Source organism: Pristiophorus japonicus, chromosome 13 (assembly GCF_044704955.1).
Source record: "Pristiophorus japonicus isolate sPriJap1 chromosome 13, sPriJap1.hap1, whole genome shotgun sequence".
In the NCBI taxonomy this organism is placed as follows: domain Eukaryota; kingdom Metazoa; phylum Chordata; class Chondrichthyes; family Pristiophoridae; genus Pristiophorus; species Pristiophorus japonicus.
In genome coordinates this window covers 80,811,542-80,824,881 of record NC_091989.1, presented here as the reverse complement: position 1 = coordinate 80,824,881, position 13,340 = coordinate 80,811,542, and the positions used below count along the sequence as shown (strand labels likewise).

General features: G+C 47.8%; 1 protein-coding gene across 1 annotated transcript in view; it reads left to right on the top strand.

Moving 5' to 3' along the window:
- The window catches only part of LOC139278130 (dynein axonemal heavy chain 3-like), a 485,560-nt gene that overhangs the window by 299,556 nt on the left and 172,664 nt on the right, over window positions 1-13,340 (top strand). Inside the window, exon 30 of the mRNA XM_070896786.1 lies at window positions 6,994-7,232. Within this exon, the coding sequence (XP_070752887.1) occupies window positions 6,994-7,232 (239 nt within the window). The remainder of the gene's footprint in view (window positions 1-6,993; window positions 7,233-13,340) is intronic.

The window sequence follows — 13,340 nt, the reverse complement described above, 5'->3', positions numbered from 1 at the left end:
ACCCACCCGTTTCCTGCTGGGCTGCAATTACATTGTTCCCTCGACTTGTTCCGCAGTGCCACTACTGGCGAGGAGGTGTAGTTACAACACGCTATGTTTACATAGACAGTTTCCATTATAAACATGGACACGGGAATTTTTAATGGAAATGTACGCCCATTATACTTGTTTTGTGCAGGTGTACTTGCTGTTTGTCCTACACCGGATGGAACTGATGGGATGTCCAGGGCTCTCAGCTCCCGCCTTCCCCATCTCCAAAAGTGACATCACAACAAGGGGCATGGGTGGAAGAAACTCCCCTTCCCATCGGAACTGGAGGGAGTCTCCAGGAAAGGCTTGAAACGTCGCTCCTTGGCCAATACCCCATTGCTCGCTGAGAAACGGGAATGAGATTAGCAGAGTTACATGAGGCTGATCGCTTACTGTATGGGTAGAATTCTGTGAGGCAGTTCAGTGACCAACAACAACAACGTGTATTTATATAGCACCTTTAACGTAGTGAAACGCCCCAAGGCGCTTCACAGGAATGTTATGAGATTCTGAAAAAGTTGACACCGAACCGTATTAGAAATTAGCGCAGGCTTGGTCAAAGAGGTCGGTTTTAAGGAGCACCTTGAAGGAGGAAAGAGAGGTAGTGAGGCGGAGAGGTTTACGCAGGGAGTTCCAGAGCTTGGGGCCTAGGCAACAGAAGGCACGGCCACCGATGGTGGAGTGATTATAATCAGGGATGCTCAGGAGGGCAGAATTAGAGGAGTGCAGGCATCTCGGAGGGTTGTGGGGCTGGAGGAGATTACAGAGATAGGGAGGGGCGAGGTCATGGGGGAGGGGGTGTGGTTTGAAAATAAGTATGAGAATTTTGAAATCGAGGTGTTGCTTAACCGGAAGCCAATGTAGGTCAGCGAGCACAGTGGGTGTTGGGTGAGGGGGACTTGGTGTGAGCTAGTACACGGGCAGCCGAGTTTTGGATCACCTCTAGCTTACGTAGGGTAGAATGCGGGAGGCCAGCCAGGAGTGCGTTGGAATAGTCGAGTCTAGAGGTAACAAAGACGTGGATGAGCTGAGGCAAGGGTGGAGACTGGCGATGTTACGGAGGTGGAAATAGGCCGGTCTTAATTATGCTGTGGATATGTGGTTGAAAGCTCATTTCAGGGCCATATATGACACCAAGGTTGCAAACAGTCTGGTTCAGCCTCAGACAGAAGTTGGGGAGAGGGTTGGAGTCAGTGGCTAGGGAATGAATTTGTGGTGGGGACTGAAAACAGTGGCTTCGGTCTCCCCAATATTCAATTGTAGAAAATTTCTGCTCATCTAGATCAGACCAGGTGTCAGAGTGCAAACCGTGTTTTATTTGGGATTACCTCAGGATAGCATTGTGCTTGTTTAAAAAATTCACAGCATCTAGAATGAAAAGAAAAAAGAGAGAAAGTCTGGGAGAGATAGACTGACCAGAAATATGTTCGGGAGAGCAAGGTTGGTGAGAAATATAGGGAAACATAATGCAGAAAGACAACATGACAGAGCAGTACCACATACACAGGAATCAGCTGTGGCTCAGTGGGCAGCACTCTCACCACAGACTTGAGTGCAAAATCCAGGCTGGCACTCCAGTGCAGTACTGAGGGAGTGCTGCACTGTTGGAGATGCTGTCTTGCATGTGAGATGTTAAACCGAGGCCCTGTCTGCTCTCTCAAGTAAGTGTAAAAGATCCCATGGCATTAATCGAAGAAGAGCGGAGGAATTATCCCCGGTGTCCTGGCCAATATTTATCCCTCAACCAACATCTAAAAAAACAGATGACCAGCTTATTTATCCCACTGCTGTTTGTGGGAGCTTGCTGAGCACAATTTGGCTGCCAAGTTTCCTACGGTGCAACAGAGACAACACTTCAAAAGTACCACATTGGCGCAAAAAGCTTAAATTATTCTCTTTAGGTAATAAATTCTTTCACAGTCCCACACATGTTTCTCTTTCACTGTCTCACTCCATGCTCAGTCTCGCTGGTATTGCAGCATTAATGCTACTGAATTAATGCGAGTGTGATGTAAACCCAACCGTTGGTTCTATGTGTGAAATTCCCCCACAATTTATTTTGCGGGAGCAGTAGTGTCCCCTGCCCCCCGGGCGACAAATCGGGGGCGCTGTCGGGAGGCACAAATGATCTGATTTTCTCCCCCCAAGTATCTCCAGTCTATCCACGTAACTGAAGTCCCTCATCCCTGGAACCATTATTGTAAATATTTTCTGCACCCTCTCGAAGGCCTTCACATCCTTCCTAAAGTGCAGTGCCCAGAATTGGACATAATACTCTAGTTGAGGCCGAACCAATGTTTTAGACAGGTTCATCAAAGCTTCCTTGCTGTTGTACTCTATGCCTCTATTTATGAAGCCCGGGAACATGTAAGCTTCTTTAACCACTTTCTCAACCAGCCCTGCCACCATCAACAATTTGTGCACATATACCCCCAGGTCTCTCTGTTCCTGCACCCCCTTTAGGATTGTACCATTTATTATATTGCCTCTCCTCATTCTTCCTACCAAAATGTATCACTTTGCACTTTTCTGCATTAAACTTCATCTGCCACGTGTCCGCCCATTCCACCAGCCTGTCTATATCCTCTTGAAGTCCATCACTAACCTCCTCACTGCTCACTATACTTCCACGTTTTGTGTCATCTGCACATTTTGAAATTGTGCCCTGTATACCCATGTCCAAGTCATTAATATATATGAAGAAAAGCAGTGGTCCTAGTACCGACCCTGAGGAACACCACTGTATACCTTCCTCCAGTCCGAAAAACAACTGTTCACCATTACTCTCTGTTTCCTGTCACTTAGATAATTTTGTATCCATGCTGCCACTGTCCCTTTTATTCCAGGGCCTTCAACTTTGTTGGCTAGCCTATTATGTGGCACGTTATTAAACACCTTTTGGAAGTCCATGTACACCACCTTAACCACATTGCCCTCACCAAAAAACTTAGTTAGTCCTTTGAAATAGTGCCGTAGGATCTTTTATGTCCACCTGAGAGAACAGACGGGCCTTGGTTTAACGTTGTAATGTATGTATGCCTGGGTTTACCTGCCACCAGGGGGAGCAACCGTCGGAGGTCATTGGGCCACAGACACACACGTGCAGCCCTTGTATATAAAGAAAGCCTCCATGTTTAATCCTCACTTTGAGAGCTAATAAAGTAGAGTCAGGTCGCATCTGATTGAGTTCACGGTACTAAGCCTATTGAGTTATTGCATATGCAACATTTGGCGACGAGGCACAATATGAACTTTCACACACAAAAATAATGAGCAATGTTGGAATCCTGGAGCGATTCGTGGAGGGAGAAGACTGGGAGGATTTTACAAATCGCCTCGACCAGTACTTCGTGGCCAACAAGATGGATAAAGATGCTGACGCAGGGCAGCTTTCCTCACGGTTTGTGGTCCAAACATCTATGACCTCATAAAGAATCTGCTCTCACCTGCACATCCAATGGAAAAGACCTATGAGGAATTCTGTGCTCTGATTCGGGACCATCTCAAACCTAAAGAAGGCATCATTATCTCGAGATATCGCTTTTACAAGCATGTTCGTTCTGAGGGCCAGGACGTGGCGGAATTTGTTGCCGACCTGAGACGTCTCGCTGGGTCGTGTAAGTTTGGAACCCCGTTGGAAGACAGGCTGTGCGACGTCTTTGTAATAGGCATAAACCACAAGGTGATCCTGCGAAAGCTGCTGGCTGCGGAGACACTGGATTTGAGCAGGGCCATCGCGATCGCCCAGGCTTGCCTGACCACGGTTGATAGTACAAAGCAGATATCCTCGCAGAGTTGGAACTCCACGGCAAGTACTGTGCACCAGATTGTGTCGTCGGTTGGCAGAGCTGCACCTGGAAGGGCCTACCCGACTGTGTTTGCGAAACCTGTAGCTGCTCAAAGTCCGTCATTGGGCACGAATCCGATTTCACCCTATTGGCGTTGTGGGGGCAATTATTGGCCTCATCAGTGCCGTTTCAGACAGTATATTTGTAGAGGTTGTGCAAAAATGGGGCACCTTCAGTGGATGTGTCCGTAGCTGCTACACACCACGTGGACGGACTTCAGTAAACACTCCATGTTTCACTGAATAAAGGGCTGTTCCTTTACAACAGGTGTCCTTTCGGAATTCGCTCGGCTGCAGCCATATTTCAGAGAAACATGGAGTGTTTACTGAAGTCCGTCTCCAAACCGTGGTGTTCCAAGATGACATTCTGGTCACAGATCGTGACACTGCCGAACACCTGAACAACCTGGAAGAGATTCTACGTCATCTGGACAAAGTGGGGCTCAGGCTGAAACGTTCAAAGTGCGTCTTTATGGTACTGGAAATCGAATTCCTGGAGGTGGCATCAGGCCTACGGACTCAAACAGAGGCCATCAAAAATGTACCCAGACCCCAGAATGTGACGGAGCTGCATTCGTTCCTTGGTCTTCTCAACTACTTCAGTAATTTCTTACCTACATTATTAGAGCCACTGCACATGCTGCTCAGAAAAGGCGACAGCTGAGTTTGGGGTGTATCTCAAGACAGGGCCTTCGAGAAGGTTAGAAATCTGCTTTGTTCAAACAAATTGCTGGTATATTATGACCCATGCAAGTGTTTAGTATTGGCCTGTGATGTTTCATCACATGGGGTTGGTTGCTTGCTCCAACAATCCAATGAGTCGGGCAAACTATAACCCGTTGCATACGGGTTGAGAAGCATGCCTAAAGTGGAAAGAGCCTACGGCATGGTAGAGAAAGAAGCTATAGCCTGCATATATGGGGTTAAAAAGATGCACCAATATTTGTTTGGGCTTCATTTCGAGCTTGAAACCGATCACAAGCCACTCATATCTTTGTTTTCAGAGCATAGAGGTATCAATACCAGCGCGTCGCCCTGCATCCAGAGCGCTGACATTATCTGCCTATGATTATGTCATTCGCCACAGACCTGGCACCGAGAATTGTTCCCATGCATTGAGCCGTTTACCGTTGCCCACGCCGGAGGTGGAAACGGCACAGCCCACAGACCTACTGTTGGTCATGGATGCCTTTGAGAGTGCAGGGTCACCTGTCACTGCTCAACATATTAGCACCTGGACCAGCCAGGATCCGATCTTATTGGTTGTAAAACATTGTGTCCTTAGTAGTGATTGGTCGGCCATTCCCAAGGAAGTGTGTAATAAGACCAAACCTTACAACCATCGCAAAGACGAACTATCCATTCAATCTGATTGTTTGCTATGGGCTAATCGTGTTGTTATGCCTAAGAAAGGCAGGGAGAGGTTTGTACGGGATTTACACAGTACCCATCCCAGTATTGTGATGATGAAGGCCATTGCCAGGTCTCACGTTTGGTGGCCTGGCATTGACTCTGATTTGGAGTCATGTGTGCATCAGTGCAACACTTGCATGCAGTTAAGCAATGCACCAGTGGAATCTCCGCTAAGTCTGTGGTTGTGGCCATCCAAACCATGGTCGAGGATCCACATCGACTATGCGAGTCCTTTCCTGGGCAAAATGTTTTTGGTGGTGGTGGATGCGTATTCCAAATGGATAGAATGTGTAATCATGTCATCCAGCAAATCCACAGCCACCACTGAGAGCCTTCGTGCTATGGTCTGCCCGATATTATGAGCGACAACGGATCGTGCTTCACAAGTTTGAAGTTTCAAGAGTTTATGAGACTCAACGGTATCAAGCACGTAAGGTCAGCACCATTCAAACCCATGTCCAATGGTCAAGCGGAGCGGGCCGTCCAAACCATCAAGCAGAGCCTAAAACGCGTAACTCACGGTTCTTTGCAGACTCGCTTGTCACACATACTGCTTAGTTACAGGACGAGACCCACATGCTTACCGGGGTCCCCCCTGCTGAACTGTTGATGTAGAGAGATCTCAAGACCCGGCCTCTCGCTTGTCCACCCTGATCTTAACGATCAGGTCGTCAATATCAGCAGTGGTATCATGATCGCACTGCTGTGTCATGTGACATCTCTATTAATGATCCTGTGTTTGTGCTAAATTGTGGTCAAGACCCCAACTGGGTCACTGACACTGTTACGGCCAATGAGGTTAACAGGGTGCTTATTTCAGGCTCACTAATGGACAAACATGCAGGAGGCACATTGATCAGACGAAATTGAGGCATACAGACGAACCGGAACAGCTTGAAGAAGACACCATCGATGACCAACCGATTCATATTCAGCCATCAGAAGACCCTGCTGTTGTTAATGAATCTGGACCTTCAATCCCCGACATGGACAGTGCCACTCCCATTAGATCGGCTACCCAGCCTCAAGTCATAAATGACTCAGAGAGCTCACCCAGATCTGGAATGGAACTGAGACGATCAACTAGGGAGTGGAAAGCCCCGGACCGTCTCAATTTGTAAATAGGACTGATACCAAGATCTTGGGAGGAATGATGTAATGTATGTATGCCTGGGTTTACCTGCCACCAGGGGGAGCGACCATCGGAGGTTATTGGGCCACAGATACACACGTGCAGCCCTTGTATATAAAGAAAGCCTCCATGTTTAATCCTCACTTTGAGAGCTAATAAAGTAGAGTCAGGTCGCACCTGATTGAGTTCACTGTACTAAGCCTATTGAGGTATTGCATACGCAACAAACGTTACATCCAAAAGACGGCTCCTCCGACAGTGCAGCACTCCCTCGGAGTTTCAGCCTAGATTTTTGTGCTCAAGTCTCTGGCGTGGGACTTGAACCCACAACCTTCTGACTCGGAGGCGAGTGTGTTACATACTGATCCACAGCTGACAAACACAGCCACTTCCCCAAGGCTGGATTTAGCTTGTCCACTGGAAGAGAGAGAGAAGTTGGGAAGTCTGGCTGGGGTAGAGCTAAGCCTGTGACAGTCAGACCAAACATATCCAACATACAAAGTGACACTTCCCACAACCTGCTGCTGTTTATCAGTCTGAGCCTAATACCACATTTATATTGTGTCTGCAGCTTAGCGACATCATTGTTAACACCATGGAGACAGCAATGCAGACGTACTTTCTCGAGAAGTTGTTGCTACAAGATAAGCCACTGCTGTTCGTAGGACCCACAGGCACCGGAAAGACAGCTGTCACAAACAGGTTCCTGCGGCAACTGCCTGCCGAAAAATACGCCATTTGTCAGATCAACTTCTCAGCACAGACTTCAGCCAATCAAACCCAGGACATCATCCTCACACGGCTTGAGAGGTACATTTAGCATCATTACATTGTCAGCTTTTCATAGATTCATAGAGTCATAGTAACTTAGAGCACAGGAGGCCATTCGGCCCATCGTGCCTGTGCCGGCTCTTTGACAGAGCAGTCATGCTTAATCCCAATTCCCCACTTTTTGCCCCTAACTGTATTATATTTACTTCCTGAGTTCTTTGCTTAAGAATTCATAGCAACACATTGCTATGAAGAACTAATTGGTTTATTAACAAAAGGTTTAACAATTACACTGCACATTACCAGTTCATCCACCAGGCTCACAACCACCTGCCTCATCGTAGATCCCCCGAACCCAACTGGCTGGGGTTTATTGAGTCTTATGAACATCACGTGACTGACTAAGCCACTCACAACTCAACAGCTCTACAAACCTGTGAGCATACTCATGTGTGCCTACATTATAGTAACCCTGTAAGGTCCTCATACTCAAGGACCTCTCTAACTCCCTTTCACAATTATTTATGGACTCAGCTTCCACCACCTTTCCAGGTCGAGTGTCCCAGATCCCCACAACTCTGAGTGAAAATGCTTCAACAGTATCGCACTTGGAAGTAGATGTCATTAGGCAGAGTTTTAACAAATCGAGAATGATGTATTGAAACCTACAGAAGAGCTTACTGTGGCAGCTAGCCCTCCTGTCAGGGACTGCTTCGGGGTAAGAAAAATAGGTTTTTTTTTTAACTTTGTTGTATTTTAATTTCTTAAATGCAAAAGCAAAGTTACAGTTAGTTGAAAAGAGTAATTGACTAATTATATGTGGACTAACCTAGAAAACCAGCCAAGTTGCCTTAATAGAGACCTACAACTATTAAAAACTCGGCGTTAGATGGAGAGTGCAGTGGGGAACGGGCTTGTCATAACCTAAGCTGTAGGTGTATCTCACGTTTCATGTACAGCATTGCAGAAAGGATCAGTAAGCAACAGTGCTGGGGAGTCAAAGTTCATGAAGAGTAGGGCTGGCATCTCTGATTGGACAAATTCCTGGAGATGTCATCACGTGACCTCCTGGCCCACCCCGACACTCCCACCACTGGATGCCCGACATGTCCATCCATCTTCTCAGCCAATCGGAGAACAAACAGAATCTTCGCAATCTGATTGGACGATTCTTGACTCTGCCAAGCTGCCATTTCTCCTCCATCTTCAATAATTTTATTGTGTTCCTAGCACAGATGAGGCTGCACACAGGGAGGTTAAAGTAACAGTGACCTCAGTCTTTAATAAGACACTCCAGAGTGAGGAACAGGCCTTAGGGGTCGGCTTATATACAGTGCTCCCAAGGGATGCTGGGATCCCTTGGGACTTCGGGGGATGAGCTCCCTAGTGGCGGAACATGGGAGTGTATGCTTTACAGATACACAACATCACTCCCCCCGCCAAAGTCAAAGTGAAAACTATTTACAAGGTGAGGCAGTCAGGAGCCTTTCTTTCCCTGGTGGACCGCCTCGGTACAAATGTCTGTTCTGGTGTGTTGGCTGTGCCCTCGCTGGGCTGGCGTGTTGTTGGCCCTGCAGAACTGCTGGGTGAGCCTGGCCTTGCTGGGCTGTTGGGCGTGATGGGTTCGATTTCCTGGTCCGGGGTGGTGTCGTTGGTCCTTTGGGCGTGTGTTGTGGGCTCGAAAATGGTGGTGTCTGTTGTGGGTTGTTCAGGGCAGTCTGTGAACCGCAGCCTCGTTTGGTCCAGGTGCTTTCTGCAAATTTGTTGATTGTCTATCTAGTTTGACTACAAACATCTTATTTCCTTCTTTAGCTATCACCGTGCCCGCGATCCACTTGGGACCATGTCCATAGTTTAGCACATACACAGGGCCATTCAGATCAATTTCCCGTGACACAGTGGCGCGACCATCGTTTACATTTTGTTGCTGCCGCCTGTTCTCTACCTGATCATGCAGGTTGGGGTGAACCAGCGAGTGAGTGGGGTCTCGTGCGGTAGCTGAGCAGTACTCGGGACAGGTGGGTTTGGAGTGAGCCTTCTGTGACTCGTTTAAGGCTCTGTTTGATTGTTTGTACTGCCCGCTCTGCCTGCCCATTGGAGGCTGGTTTAAACGGGGCAGGGGTGACATGTTTGATCCCATTGCGGGTCATGAATTCTTTAAATTCGGCACTGGTGAAACATGGCCCGTTGTCACTGACCAGTATGTCACGCAGGCCGTGGGTGGCAAACATGGCCCTCAGGCTTTCAATGGTGGCGGTGGCGGTGCTTCCCGACATTATTTCACATTCAATCCATTTTGAAAAAGCATCCACCACCACCAGGAACATTTTACCGAGAAACGGGCCCGCATAGTCGACATGGATCCTCGACCATGTCTGGAGGGCCAGGACCACAAACTTAGTGGTGCCTCTCTGGGTGCGTAGCTCAACTGAGCACATACGATGCATTGCTGTACACAGGACTCTTAATTCAGAGTCGATACCGGGCCGCCACACGTGGGATCTGGCTATCGCTTTCATCATTACTATACCCGGGTGGATGCTGTGGAGATCCGAGATGAACGTCTCCCTACCCTTCTTTGGTAGCACTACGTGGTTACCCCACAACAGGCAGTTTGCCTGAATGGACAGCTCGTCCTTTCGCCGCTGGAACGGCTTGATTAGCTCCTGCATTTCAACGGGGATGCTGGCCCAGCTTCCAAGCGGGACATGCAGAGGAGGATGCTATGAGGCTGCAGAGTGACTTGGATAGGTTAGGTGAATGGGCAAATGCATGACAGATGAAATATAATGTGGATAAATGTGAGGTTATCCACTTTAGTGGTAAAAACAGAGAGACAGACTATTATCTGAATGGTGACAGATTAGGAAAAGGGGAGGTGCAATGAGACCTGGGTGTCATGGTACATCAGTCATTGAAGGTTGGCATGCAGGTACAGCAGGTGGTTAAGAAAGCAAATGGCATGTTGGCCTTCATAACGAGGGGATTTGAGTACAGGGGCAGGGAGGTGTTACTACAGTTGTACAGGGCCTTGGTGAGGCCACACCTGGAGTATGGTGTACAGTTTTGGTCTCCTAACCTGAGGAAGGACATTCTTTCTATTGAGGGAGTGCAGCGAAGGTTCACCAGACTGATTCCCGGGATGGCGGGACTGACATATCAAGAAAGACTGGATCAACTGGGCTTGTATTCACTGAAGTTCAGAAGAATGAGAGGGGATCTCATAGAAACGTTTAAAATTCTGATGGGTTTAGACAGGTGTAAGGGGTTTTCACAGGGTTGTTGTTGTGCCTTGGGTGTCTCTCTCTGGGCTTCTGCCCTCACAGCTTATGCCTGGCCTGTGAGGTACCCTGAGTGCTGCAAGAGCACCCCTGGAGAGACTGTGTCCACAGCTTTTGAGACTCGTGCGTCCCCACAGCTTATGCCTAGCCTGTGAGGCACCTGTGAGTGTCAAACACTCCTAACCCCTTCTTCCCTAGCCTGTGACACACAGTTGAGCATTTTCGAGGCGCTCCTAGCTTCCCTTACACGGTTCTGACATAAGACTCACGATCAGGAGATGTAATACAATAGAACTGAGACAAGGTGATTCCAAGAGGAACTTTAGGCTTCCAATTTATTTGACAAGGTGTAACTCAACAAACAGCAATACACCAACAAAACAATCCCCCTAAATCCCACTAAAACGGACCCAACGAAAATCTTTACACCAGTGTACATTACAATGCCCAAACTCCCACCTTTCCTGGCCTAACTGAGTTGGGAATTCTGGGGACCGGAGGTTATACTCACTACTGTGCCTTCCGCAGTCTGGTGGTTTGTTTCTTCTATCTTCGGTGTCTTCGGACACTGGTTTTCCTTCAGTGTCGAGAGGCTTGTGGTTGTGGTTGTTGAATCACGAGTGCAGGGAAAATCATCACTTCTTTCTTCACTACGTCAGAAACCCCTTTTTTATAGCCAGATTATCCAGTCCGCCTCTCCTGCTGAAGTCGATTCTTCTCATTGGTGGACTTTTGATTTTGAAAAATGCAGCAGTTTGAGGTTTTTAGGTTTTTTTCCCACTGATCTTAACCTACTCAAGGTTTGAGTGGGTGTTGATTGCATTGGCCTCCTGTAGCCATTGTGCTAGTCTGGCCTGAGCCAGATATTTCTATGCCTGATGAAAAAGGTGTTGGAATATGTATGTGGCATTGTTTAAATGCTAATGTTTTCAAGGGGCAAGTTTCGAGGGTATACAGTTCCCAGACAATTTGATTAGTTCCAATGTCCAAACTGGCCCTTTTGATATTGACTCCACCCCTTTTCTTGCAGACCTTTTAAAAAATCCCAAATTCGATTAAAGTTCGTAGTTTCTTCCATGTGCACTTTAGGATTTCAAACTTTCTGGTAGATAGTTCCAAATTAAATTCCCTTCCCTATGAGTCCAAACACTGGGGGGGGGGGGGGGTCTCCTTTTGATTCCTTCCATCGGTTTCAATTCACAGCACAGACTGATCCCACAGCCCTTTTCCTTCTGGGTAAAATGAGGGGGTTTTCGTCCTCCCCTACACAGGTTAGATGCAGGAAGAATGTTCCCAATGTTGGGGAAGTCCAGAACCAGGGGTCACAGTCCAAGATAAGGGATAAGCCATTTAGGACCGAGATGAGGAGAAACTTCTTCACCCAGAGAGTGGTGAACCTGTGGAATTCTCTACCACAGAAAGTTGTTGAGGCCAATTTACTAAATATATTTAAAAAGGAGTTAGATGTAGTCCTCACTACTAGGGGGATCAAGGGGTATGGCGAGAAAGCAAGAATGGGGTACTGAAGTTGCATGTTCAGCCATGAACTCATTGAATGGCGGTGCAGGCTCGAAGGGCCGAATGGCCTACTCCTGTAACTATTTTCTATGTTTCTATGTTTCTATGTTACACAGTTTTTTTACTAGGGACAGCAGACGATTTTGGCTGGTCCAAGTTCTAAATTGGCGGGTCGTGACATGTGATTTATAATTTTCAAATGCTTCCATGATCATCAATACGTCTGCGGGCTGCGCCACCATCAACAAGTTTGCAGGCTGCGCCATTTCCACCCCGTGGTGGGCAATGGTAGCCGACTGAGAGCATCCTCACAGTTCTCGGTGCCTGGCCTGTGGCGGATGGTATAGTTATACGGTGATAGCACGAGTGCCCACCTTTGTATGTGGGCTGAGGCATTAGTATTTATCCCCTTGTTTTCAGTGAACAGGGATGTGAGGGGCTTGTGATCGGTTTCCAGCTCAAATTTGAGGCCAAACAGGTACTGATGCATTTTCTTTACCCCGAACACACACGCTAATGCCTCTTTCTCAATCATGCTGTAGGCCCTCTCGGCCTTAGACAAGCTCCTGGAAGCATAGGCGACAGGTTGCAACTTCCCCGCAATGTTAGCTTGTTGTAATACACACCCGACTCCGTCACATGCTAGCACAAGTCTTTTACACGGGTTATCCAATACAAGCAGCTTGTTAGAGCATAAAATGTTTCTGGCTTTCTCAAAAGCAATTACTTGGATTTTTCCCCATACCCAGTTCTTACCTTTGCGCAATAACACATGTAGGGGCTCTAAGAGGGTGCTTAACCTCAGTAGGAAGTTACCAAAATAGTTGAGTCCCAGGAACGACCACAGCTCCGTGACATTCTGTGGCCTGGGCGCATTCCTGATAGCCTCTGTCTTGGCATCTGTGGGCTGAATGCCGTCCGCCGCGATCTTTCTCTCCATGCATTTTCATGGCAACAGAAGTGGAGTTTTTGGGGAGAAAGATCGCGGCGGATGGCATTCAGCCCACAGACGCCAAGACAGAGGCTATCAGGAATGCGCCCAGGCCACAGAACGTCACGGAGCTGCGGTCGTTCCTGGGACTCCGCAACTATTTGAGTACTGGAACAATCGGGCTGGCCCACTCGCTGAATTCCACTGGGGAGATGATGCCCTCGCGTTGCAGCCTGGATTTCCACTCTCTCCCTCATCATGTGAGGCACCGCTCGTGCCTTGTGGTGAATGGGTCATGCCTCTGGGACCAAATGGATCTGTATCTTTGCCCTGGAAATGTTTCTAATGCCTGGCTCAAAAAGGGAAGGAAATTTGTTAAGAACCTGGGTACATGAGGCCTCATCGACATGTGATAGC